At 38.0% G+C, this 12,804-nt stretch overlaps 1 protein-coding gene across 6 annotated transcripts in view; it reads right to left on the bottom strand.

Annotated features, from left to right (window-relative positions):
* Positions 1–12,804, bottom strand: part of arhgap26 (Rho GTPase activating protein 26) — a 306,778-nt gene that overhangs the window by 80,128 nt on the left and 213,846 nt on the right. For all 6 annotated transcript variants that reach the window (XM_062973896.1, XM_008104704.3, XM_008104707.3 and 3 more), the window contains exon 20: positions 12,043–12,199. In XM_062973896.1, the coding sequence (XP_062829966.1) occupies positions 12,043–12,199 (157 nt within the window). The remainder of the gene's footprint in view (positions 1–12,042; positions 12,200–12,804) is intronic.

Here is a 12,804-nt window from a genome sequence, read left to right as displayed (position 1 = left end):
AGAAACCCATTGTGTCATCTTAGCCAAGTCACACACTCTCAACTTCAGAGGAAGGCAATAGCAAACTCCTTCTCAATCTGAAAGAAACCCCTAGAACAGGATTTCCATAACCCAGAGTTAACTTCCAAATAGTACATATACTATACAGGGTGTTTGAAAAAGAACTCCCTAGTTTTAATGTGTTTTAACTTAAAACTAGGGTATATGAATACACTTCATTTGGGAAGCTAAGCAATGTCAGATCTGCTTAGCACTTAGATAAGATTTCTCCAAGAGAATATAAGAGATTTCCCACTAGGGATGAGAAAATAGCTGTAATGATCTGAGGAACATGGTCTTAATGAAATTAGGTTCAAAGGGTATACTGAAGTAAAACAAAAAAAACCCACAACTAATGGTGCCATTTATAGTTTTACCAATTTCAAATACTTGGAAAAATAAAGTAGTAACAAAAATAAACACAAAGAAAATGTCCTTATGTTCCTCCAGCCAAATTACCAGAAGTGTTTCCTGATGGTCCTCAATGGTTCTCAAACAAGGTGTCCACTTTTCCCTTTCAGAGACAAGGACAAAAGAATACCCCAAAAGTGGATTTTATGTATTTGAACAGAACTGACTTTCTAGAAACTATGGTGATACCTGCAGGTTAGGAGGGGGTGTTATTCCCCCTGCCCTTTCCTATTAGATTTGATAGAAGGAAAAAGATTCCTGTTCTCAGGGACATGTGTCTTTATCAACACTAAGGCTATCACCATCTGCACCATCTGTTTACAGCTATGCACTTTGTACCACATTGCTCTTGGGACCTTTCCAGGAGTATCCAGGGCTGAAGAAGAGTGCAACAAGCATGGGACACTAACATAAACAGGACTCAAAACAAGCTAAAACATAGAAAGGAGATTATATGGAATGAAAACAGCATTTGGCAGATGAGAAGCCAAATAAATAAAGTCTTGCTAGTCTTCTGCAAACACAACCCTCTACGGCATTCTTCCTGAAACCCTGAAGAGCTGCTGCCAGTCAGAATTGGCAATATTGGACTAGATAGACAATTATCTATCTCAGTGTAAGGCAGCCTACTCCTCTTCACAGCTTACATTGAGAATAAATTGAGCGTGTTCCGATTATCTTTATAACTCTGTGCACTATGAAAATGGCAACAGTTCTCTTATGTTTGTTGTTGCTGTATGCTTCAAAGTTGTTTTCAATTTATTTCAAACCAAGGCAAATCTATCACAGGATATAAGAGATTTGCCACTGCCTTCCTCTGAGGCTGAGATAATGTTACTTGCCCAAGGCGACCCAGTGGATTTCAATGTCTAAGTGGAGATTCGAACCCTGGCTTGCAGTGTCAGTCAATGCTCAAACAACTACATCACGCTAGCTCAATTCTTATTATAATACAGCAGATTGCTTATTTGTTTAATATTGGACAAATCAATAATCCTGACTTCCTCCAAGGTTGCACAGAAGGTACAAAAGAAGGAAAGATATCAAATATATGTCAATTAACATGAGGAGAGGAAAGCAGTTTAAAGAAATATAAATAAATAATAAAGCTATTTGTTCCAAGCAGCCCCCCCCCCCTCCTCCCAGTGTTGCGTTTATAGGGATTGTCCTTAGAACTAAAAGCACAATGAGAAGTCTGGATCCTCATGGAGGAATAGACTACTACAGGCAGTCCCCAAGTGACAAACATCAAACTTACAAATGACTCATACTTAAGAACAGGGCTGGAACAACAGGTAGTGAGAGAAATCTACCTCTTGGAAGGGAAATTCATTCCTGAAAGAGTTATCATGGAGAAAAGGTGTCTTCAGTTAAGCTTTCTCACCAATCCTTGTTTCCACAACAAGCCAAAATGTTCAAAATCCAATTATCACAGGGACAGAAAGTGAGGTGAAATTTTCTGAACAAGGGCACAGACAGCAAAACAAACATCATAGGGGTGTTATGGCTGGAGTTACACTTAAGAATGTACCTGTTCTGACTTACATACAGATTCAACTTAGGAACAAACCTACAGAACCTATATTGTTTGTAACTTGAGGACTTGAGAAGCTGGAGCTAACAGCAGGCACTTACTCTGCTCCTGGGATTTGAACCTGAGACCTTTCGGTCTGCAAGTTCAGCAGCTCAGTGCTTTAACACACTTCACCACTGGGACTCCTACAACTGGATATTTTAGGCCACCAATGCCAACTCTTCAAGGCACATCTAGAACAATATATTGAGCACAGATTATTCTACTTCTCATCCTCTGCTAACTGAGAAGCTCTCTCCCCCTTGGTATCCAAAAGTAGGAACTAACTCCATGGTTCTGGAAGACCATCCAGAAGACACAGTAGGTTTAGACTGCTTAAGAACATATCAGCTGACATTATTTATGAAAGCCTTACAGCTAGGATGTCAAAGAGAATCATGATAAATTTGAGCCAGGGAAAGAGTTTTCTTTAAGAGGGAAACTAAACTGATAACATGGTGCGGTTGGGCATTACTTCAGAAATCTTTTGTAGATATGGAGGATTAACTGTTCCAGCCAAGGAAGAGCCCTGTTAACCAATATACTCTCAAATACAGCAGCTCAGCTATCCTATATCTTTAAGGACTACTTCTGATGCAATACACTGTGTTCAAGGCTTAGCTTCTGAAAAAAATAAAACTAAATCATGTTAGCACACCACCCACACAACAACTTACTTGGTGACTGATTCACTACAAAACTTTTCTAAAGTTGAATTTGTGGACAGTACACAACAGGAATTTTAAGGCCCTACTGTAACATTTAATCATATTTGTGTAGACTAAATATACCAGAAGTAATAGTTTGGAATGCTAAGATTTCATCCCAGTTACTTAGGAGAACTTCAACAAGGAAATCTCCTAATTACATAAAAGAGGCTAAGGTCACTATTGGGCACCTCACCAGACACCTGGAATTACAGGGAAGTTCTTTCCAAAAAGGAAAAATGCAAAGTTAGAAGGTTTGTATTTCAAGCTCTTGTATCTACTTTACAAAAACCTCCAATGGCATGATTAATGCATCATTCAGTTTCATCATCGGTCTGTTCAGATGAAACCCAGAACAAAGACATGTGTGTGTGCGTGCATGCGTGTGTGTGAGAGAGAGAGAGAAAAGTTGACACTGGAAATAATCCTTCTTGTAAACTCCACACAATGATCAAAATCTACTTTAAATCAAACATTTAATTTCCCTGGGTAAACACTACTGCACACATTGCCTCTAATGTCCATGCCAGTGCATTCAAGCACAGATTGTATCTTGATCTACTTTCACTGACTGGACAAAGATAATGCCTTGACCATGTGCCAGACAGGACTTCTAGAAAAAAATATTCATTCACCCAAGAACATTGTAAAAAAAAAGTCAGTCAGAAGGAGATATTTCTATCTTACTTTTATATACTGTACTATTTTCCAATGCTCCCCACTTCTCCCTTTTTAGGACTTTGCTTCCACAAGCACTCTAGTCACTGGCAATCAGATTTCTCTGACAGCTCATAATGTTACTAAATGCATGCCACAGAAGGAAACCAGAGGTCCCAAAGTTTGAACAAGCTGCTTTCTGGACTAACACAGTTGCCCTCGAAAACAACTTTTTGCTAGTGAAACTGAGTTTTGGAGAGAGATTGTGGAAGTCTAAAAAGCATCTTTTCCACACACTCAGCTTCACTAGTTACCTTGTCTTGCACACCAACAGACACATATTGCAGAATTAGTTACACTACATGAAAATATGGTGCCTTTTTCCAATAAGGGGCTACCGTACCTTGCCCTCCAGAGAACTGATGGCTACTTTGTATAGGCACCGGTTTCCGTAAGCAGGAGACAAAAATGGAAATGGGGTCATACAAATGTTACAAATAGAAACGGGCAGTGATTCCATACAAATGCACAAGACTAATGATCAATACTTATCATCTCACCCCACCTACCAACATACATCAAGAAAATGCTCATTAGAATGAAAGGTTGAGGTAAGGATACAGAACCACAGCAATTTCTGTTTAGTTTCAATGTTCAAAGAAACAACCCTTTAGAACACTTAAGTCTGGTCTCCAAGTTTCTCCAGTCTTGAATTTTCAGTCTGTTTGATCCTCATAAGTACAACTGGCTGCTATTATCCCATGCTTATCTATCCAGAATTTATTCTGAGAATCGTGCATATAGGATTGCAGTTTTAGTCTTTTAATACATATCCAGATATAAGATTTCATATCTATACATCTCTAGTTGTGATTATTTCTTTTAAAATTAGAAATAATAGCAACTTTACTTTTTTCACTTATATAAGAGAAAGTTCAGAACTGGAAGTGTGATAGAGGTTAAAACCATTTCCTGCTTCTCAGTCATCTCAGCTACTGAAAACCAAAACACTGAGAATAAAGCCCCAATGAAGAAAAGCAAGTAAGAATAAAGTTGCAACAAATAAAGATTATTGAGAATAAAGTCTTGGGGCCCTCACAAAGACAGTCCTGTGGGTCACATGCAACCCATATACTTTACACTACTTATCCATGCTTTAAGTAGAGAGACCAACAACTAACCCTGCAAGACTGGGTAACATAGTCCAAGGAGAGCCATAGATACAGTTAGTACCATATGGCTTTCATCATTTTCTCCTAAATTTAGATCACACTGTAAATGTAACTTGAGTTTTAAAAACTGGTTTTAGCTGATGCTTTAAAAATCTAATTAAAATGTTAACACTCAATTTATAAGAAAGTTGTACTCTAGTATATTTTTCATTTCAAACAATGTGAAATATTCATTCATTTCAAATTACTTGGGAAGGATACCTAGCATACTACAATATCCAGAAAAGATTGTTAATATTTTTAGCTTTAATTTCTTTAAAGTGTTTAGTAATTGGCAGTACATGCAGTCCTCGAGTTATAAACATCCAACTTACAAATGACTCATAGCTAGGCACAGGGCTGAGACAACAGGAAGTGAGGGAAATCTACCCGTCAGAAGGGAAATCCACCCCAGAAGAGTGATCATGGGAAAAATTGAAGTTTTCTCAATTGAAGCTTTATCACCAATCCTTGTTTCGACAACAAGCCATTTTTTAAAAATCCAATTGTCACAGGGACAGAAAGTGAAGTGAAATCTTCTGACCAGGGGCACAGACAGCAAAATATTCATCGCAGGGGTGTTCACCCTTCCCTATACTATCTAAGTTTATATTTTTAGCTGGACTTACACTTAAAAATGTATCTGTTCCAATTTACATACAAATTCAGCTTGAGAAGAAACCTACAGAACCTCTCTTGTTCATAACTTGGAGACTCCCTGCAGTTAGAAAAAGCAGTAGTGATATGCACTGAAATTTTAAAACATGTAATATAAGTAACTACTCTTCCCAGGACTAATTATGGATCAACTTCAGCTTGCCCACAAAAAATCCAATATTGGATTTTTTGAGAACAGCTGCAGTCCAGAACACTCTCTGTATAAAACAAAGTTCTCAGATGAAAAAATAGAATGAATTCACATAATAATCCAACCAGTTGCTAGACAGGAAGTATCTTTTCCTGTTAGCAAAATAACTTCTGAGGACTTCCTGATTTGCAATTGTCTATACAGACAGAGAAAACAGCCTTATCTTTATTACCAAGGAAAGCAACAAAAAGGTCACCGGCTTTAGGAGAACAAGAAATATAAGGACACATGATAAATGGACCTGTTAGAAGAATGTGGAAATCTAAGACTGTGAAAAGCTGAAAAGCTGAAGAATCCAAGAGTAAACTTCCTCTGGATAGATTCAAAATAACAGATTCTAGTGGGGAAAAAAGGGGAGCCAACTTCCTCTTCACGGTGAAGTCCTCACCTATGCATTTCCAAAAACAGCTTTGGAGAGATCAGAAACCCACAGATGGTTTTGAGAATGTGTAGATATCTGTGGGGAAGAAATTTTCCAAAAGTTCTTCCAGAAGAATGTTGGATTTGCCTCATTATCACGAGACAACATAATCTAAATCTAGGAAAGATAAAACACTCAGCATTGTAGCAGATCACAGCCAGTTCCCACAGATGCTTGCTCAAAAGGTCGAGTCTTACTTAAGGAGCCAATGAAAGAAATATGTTAGGACAGGAGGCAGGATTAAACTGGTTGGCAGGGAAACAATCAGCTTGAAATATTGTGGTAAAATAATTGAAAAGCTCTTGTCCCTCACACTTATCTGATGCACCTAACACTGAACTGATACCTCACGCTGAACAAGAGTAAACCTATGGGAGGAGACCTCTCTCAAGGTATTCAGGTCCCAAACTGTTTAAGGATGCACAGGTAGAACTACCTCTTCGAACTTTACTTGGAAATAAATAGTATTACAAAAGACTTGAGTGCAGATCACAAAAGATCTGTTTGGCAAGTACACACCCATTCCATCAGGCAACCAGAGGCAAGTAGGGCATCTTCCATGCAGGTTTGATGAATCCACCCTTGACTTTACTCCTCCTCCTCATGCAGCTGTTTTGAATGGAATAGACAATGCAATGTAAATTTCTAGATTCTTTCCAAGGACATCAGCATTGAAGGCACACTCCATTCCATTCACAGAGTGGAAGTGATTATGGAAGAATGAGTCCTCATGGGCAGCTTTACCTTCCCTAAGGCTCTACTTAATATATTAGCATGAAACCATTACAAATGTACTTAATTATTGCTTCTGTTTGGGCATCGAGAAGAAGTCAGAAGTGAAGTGTGAATTCAGGACTGAGTACACATTTTGTTGGTGATTTTCAGATCCTGGTTATTGATGATTTTATGGTCTTTTGGCTTACCACTAAATTTTGTTATTTTGTTTTGTTTTGTTTATGAATTATGATGTGATGTGTCCAGAGAGGTTCAGCTATTTGATGACAATAAATATTCCAGGATGGATCTGTTCACCATTTCTAAAATACACATTACCTATCTATTTGAAAAACACACAATCCTGTTTTCTACAGAGTAAGCAATTTACACTTACAGAAACTTGGCTCTTGTTCTCATAACTCACAACTTGCATTGAGGAAAAAAAAGTTATCAAACCAGTATTACACAGTGGAAACTAAAACAATCTGAAGACTGTGATTATAATTCTGCCACTGTTCATAATGTGGTGAGAAAACTCAACATACATGAAAGGTATGCTATAAAAATAGGAATAAGTGAGATACTAAATGAGGAAAAAAGATTGAACTTGGCATTTAGTGGCTAAAGCATGATCATTGTTAAGTATAAGTTTATGGTGTACTATGTATTGTATACATTTGTGCATAAATGTATATGTCAAAAATTTTGAGGCCAAAATTATGATCTTGACATGGATGAGTCAAGAGTCATTCTGCAGAGAAGGCTTTTGACACTGTCATTTTCCCGCCTAGGCATACAAAAAAGCCAGAAGCAATGCTACGATGGAATGAGTAGAGGGGATCAGTGGCTCTTTTAGGTTCTCCCAGGACAGACTAAACTTTCACCTTTTGCTATTCTACTCAGAGAAGGGGAAGATTCCTTTTTTTATAAGAGTTAAAGTACAGTGTTCCCTCCCTACTTTGCGGTTTGCTTTTCGCTCCCTCGCTGCTTTGAGGTTTTTTTCTGAGAGGTGCGCAAGCGCAAAAGGTGCCAGTTTCCCTTTTGTGCATGTGCCCTCCCTCTTGTCAGTGTCCAGCCGGGCCACTCTGGATGCTGATGAGAGGGAGGTGCATGCACAAAAGGGAAACTGGCAGGCACCAGAGAGAAAGAAGCACAGGAAGAAGGCTTGCAAAGGGGAGAAAGGCCACCTAACTACTAATATAATGTGGAAATAATGAAATAAATATAGTGCCCCTACTTCGCAGAATTTCACTTATTGCAGGTGATTCTGGAACGTAACCCCCGCGGTAAGTGAGGGAACACTGTACTTACATTGACCCATAAATATTTTGGCGCAGGTTTTAGATCATTTTTACTAAAATTTCTAGACTTGTGCATGAGTATATACAGTATATATATATTTTATTGCGTTATTGATGAGCTGCTGGTCCCATCTGAGCTTAGAAGCTAAGCGGTGTCTATTCTGGTTAGTACTTGAATGAAGGCTTATCAATCAATGCTAGATGCTATAGGCTGCATTTCTCAGGAAGGACTGGGAAAAAACTCTTCTAAGTATGCCTTGCCTAAGAAAATTCTATGAAATGCATATAGGGTCACCCTAAGTCAATAAGCAACTTGATGGCACATGCACACGCATGCAGTTGATGTAATTAATCATTCACAGAAACTTGTTTTGAGGCACCATATAAATATGGCAAATAAAGAATCAGGAGTCTTCTAGTGAATTCCTTGAGATGTGATTGGTACAAAAATCCCTTTCTTTTTATCCAGGTCAAAAGTTATAGATTTGGACAGGCATTTTAAGATGCTTTACTAAGTTGCTTTATGTAAGATGAATATTTTATACACTTCCTGCATTTCACTGACTCTGTAGAAACTGATTTGTCACAGTAGGGTTTTATTGCTATATCCACATAGATGATAATATATCAATAATTTCTAAAAAAAAAATACTTTACAAATCAGCAGGACACATTTCAGTGACACATTCAGATTCTATGCTATTAATTTTTCTGTTGAACCAGTTAATGAGAATTTTTACCTATCCTTCAATTCATGATTTCAAAAGCAGGGACAAGAGCTTTTTTGCAACTTTACACAGAACTTTAATATTATAATGCTTCAAAAAAAAAGTCAAGTAATGGTAGACAAACTTTTTACTTAACCCCCTCCCCATGAAACACTCCAGAAATTCTATGTAGATTTCAACAATGAGCTGATACTAAAACTAAGCTATAGCAACAACAATATAATCTTTATTATTAATTGCCTCCTGCCTTTCTCCCTAAAGTGGGAGTTAAGAGGAAAACACTTGTTTTATTTGTTTTGTCAACCTTCCTGATACTGTTAACCATAAATGTCTTGTCTGACCTCTGTGCGCATCATAGGGATCTGTGCCTCAAATAGTTGGATGGACTGAAATATTGGTGTTCTAATTAGCTGATAAAAAGTAGTCATCCCAGTTCATCCATACAAAATGGGAGAAAGTAATCAACTGAAGATTTATGCTTATACTTTTCAAAAAGAACAATTGGCTAAACAAAGAGATTCCCTTTTTTGAGGCAACATCATTCCATACATCCCATATTTAAGTTCAAAGCCAGAAAACAAGAAATTATCAAATTAACTATTTGTAAGGTGCTCTGGGAGACTTTTTGATCAGAGATTTCCCCCCAGATTTTGGAATATCTGTATTGGCATTTACAGTAGCACCCAGGGGGACTGGCAGATGCTGGATAAACATAGTTTCTGGTTGCTTAAGAGTTATTATAAAAATAGGCCTAGCTAATACTATTATTATTATTATTATTATTATTATTATTATTATATAAAAAAACTTTATTTATATACTGCCCTATCTCCTCGAGAGGACTCAGGATGGTTTCCAACATAGCAAAGAAACCATACAACAAATGAAACATAATAAAGAATAATAAACATGAAACAAACACATATAATTCAAAACAATCACAAAAATTTTAAAAATGTGATTGTTTATGGTATGGTGTATCCCATACTACACCATACCCTAAACCCTGTATTGTTTTAATATTAATATTAATATTGAAATACAGTAATTAAAAGCAAATTAAGTCAAATAAAAACAAACTTAATTTACTGCAGTTTTGTGAATGCAGTTTAGTCCCTAGCTTACAAACATTCACCTTACAAATGACTCGTGGTTAAGAACGGGCATGAGACAACAGGAAGTGAGAAGAATCAATCCCTTGGAGGGGAAATTCAGCTCTGGAAGCGTTATCATAAGAAAAAGGTGTCTCAAAGTTTTATCACCAATCCTTGTTTCAACAAGCTAATTTTTTCAAAACTATCACAGGGATAGAAAGTGTGGGTAAGCTTATGAACAGGAGCACAGACAGCAAAACAAATGCTTTGCTGTCCATGTTAACCCTTTCCTATGCTAGCCAAAGCTTACACACACATATATATATATGGCTGGAGTTACACTGAAAAAATGTACCTGTTCTGATTTACAAACAAATTCAACTTGAGAACAAACCTACAAAACCTGTCTTGTTTCTAACTTGGGGGCTGCCATTATGCTATTTTTAGTTATATGGCAATGAATATACTTTTCAACGTAATGAACCTCACTAATATATATTGTTAACTTTACATACACTTAAAACTGTTACAGTAGGGCTAGAGAATTTACTGGGTAGATGTTGCATCAGGGTCATCAAGATCTGATGATGTAGCTGGAACAAGATAAGAAAAAGCCAGTGTGGATGGTTTCGGACCTACATCAGTAGATGATGCTGTAAACTAACATTTCTGCTAAAATTGATTTTATTTTATTTTTTATTTAAAGTATTTTTGTGGGTTTTTTGAGAGTTCTAATTACCTGAGAATTTACTTTACGTACATAATGAAATATCTTGGAGAAGGAATACAAGTCTAAACACAAGTTCATTTATGTCTCATGCATACCATACATGTAGCCTGAAGGTAATTTTACACAATATTTTAACACTGTTGTGTTTGTGCATACTGAACTATCAGAAAACAAGTGTGTTACTATCTCAGCCACCCATGTGGACATTTTTGGATCTTGGAGTACTTCAGATTTTGGAATTCTGGATAAGGGATGCTCAAACTGTATTTTCCAACACACACACAACTTCTTGCAAAATCCAATACTTCTGGCTTTGGTAAGCAATGTTCTGTGTCATGTTTGGGTTCGAAAATGCCTTAATAGGAGAATAATTTGAATCATAGCAAGATCACTCTGATGAAACCGAGTTATGGAAGCTGTAGAAGCACAGCTGCTAGAAATATGGGCACTGCACAGAAGTAAACCAGCCAATGCTTTATCCACACATATTTGGAGAATTCAGTGTTACAGAGTACACACAAATAATGCCAAAATCAGCAGCCTTTGTTGCCTCTTCCTCCCTTCCCTAGGGCTATGTCCATTACTATAAAACAGGCCATCATGCCATCAGCTGCTGGGTTTCCCTGGCCACCTGTATCCTAATGGCAAGCCAATGACGTAGTGATGCAAGGCCAGTAGAAACAACTCACAAGCCAACACTGTCATACACATAGACAGAAGAGAAGTACAAGGTGCAGGATTACTCTTTTCAGTGGCATCTACAGTTACTTTGTAACACCTGGTTGCTGCCAGAGTCCATAAGAAGTCCTATATGTACAGAATAAGGATGGGATGAGGGAAATTCTTCAAGATACATTGCCAAATACAACAGAGCCCAGGGAAAAGATGGAAGTTTCTGCCACAATAGAAGCCGATTACACATTTGAGAATACAGTCAGAACAGACTGTGAACTATTCCTAGTAAAATAGACCATTCATTGAAGATTTAGGATAAATGATTTCACTAGAATATTGCTAACGTATAAACAGCAGAAAGACTGGCACACATTGCAATGGTTGCCTACTGTGCCAAAAGCATAGGAATTTTCTCCTCTGATTCCGGGAGCATATGGAACAGGAAAATACTCTTGTAAAGTCCACAATAAACATAATAAGCACAAATAAGCTAGCAAGAGTGTAAAGGCAAAAAACAAAAATAAAAACACTACAGGAATGTTCTCATATAATACTGGAAGCAAATGAAACAAGAAAATACTTTTGCAAAGCCCGCAATAAACACATGAGCACAAATAAACTAACAAGAGTATAAGAACCCCATATGAATAAGATCGCCCCACATGTTCAGAACAATAGAAGCCGGGGGGGGGGGGAACAACCCAAGCCCCAAATACTGTACAATGAAGTCCTTTGCTTCCCTCAGTTCAGAGCTTGAAAAATCAAAGCTACACAGCTTGAGGTTCATTTTAGTACTAAACAAAAACTATGGAATTACAATCTCTGTTGAGAACAGAGCCTCGTTTCTAATAAACAGTCCTCTGGATCAGCTGAGAGGAAGAACTGATATATTAATTGCAATGGTACTTACAGTGAGTTTGGCCTGCTGGGTTTAACTACTTCTAAGTCAGGGTCACTTGAGTTCATGTTAGACTGAGGAGTGCTGTTGGAGTGGAGGAAACTGTTGATGTTTGATGATGATATGACTGATTCCAGGCTGGAGTTGATGATACTGTTCCTGTTTTCCTCTGGAAGAAAGAATTGCCAATGTAAACTGCTGTTGGGACACTGACATTTGTTTAGCTATTAAGAGGAAAAAATGGCATTTTCCACATTATATATGAAGGAGCTTCTGCATTAATTGGTGAAAGGCATTACTCAATACCCTAATAGTTCCAGAGATGTCCTTCCAGCCCAGTTCAAGGAAACATAGAAAATCTGATTCTTCAGACTTGACACCCATCAGCGAATGTGTTTACAGCTGAAGGGGGAGCCCGGCATGTGGAGAAGAGCAGGTAGAGAGAGAGAGAGAGAGACAGCTGCGAGGGTTGTTCTTCTTGGTGGGGCTTCCCTCCCTCCTCGCACTCACAGGAACACATAGACATCCAATTACAACATGGGAGGGGGGAAGGATGAGGAAGAGCCGTTCTCCCCCTGGCTGCCAGTCAGAAGGGTAGGCCCTGCCCCTTTAGGCCCCGCCCCCTTCGTGTCATAGCAACCCCCTCAGCCACAATGGTGCCTAGGGAACAGGCAGTGTTCACTTAGGCCTCTTCCACAGTGCCTATAAAATACAGATTATCTGATTTGTACTGGATTATATGGCAATGTAGATTCAAAGCCCTTCCACACAGCT

This window comes from Anolis carolinensis, chromosome 2 (assembly GCF_035594765.1).
Source record: "Anolis carolinensis isolate JA03-04 chromosome 2, rAnoCar3.1.pri, whole genome shotgun sequence".
Classification (NCBI taxonomy): Eukaryota; Metazoa; Chordata; class Lepidosauria; order Squamata; family Dactyloidae; genus Anolis; species Anolis carolinensis.
This window is presented reverse-complemented; position numbering and strand designations above follow the sequence as displayed.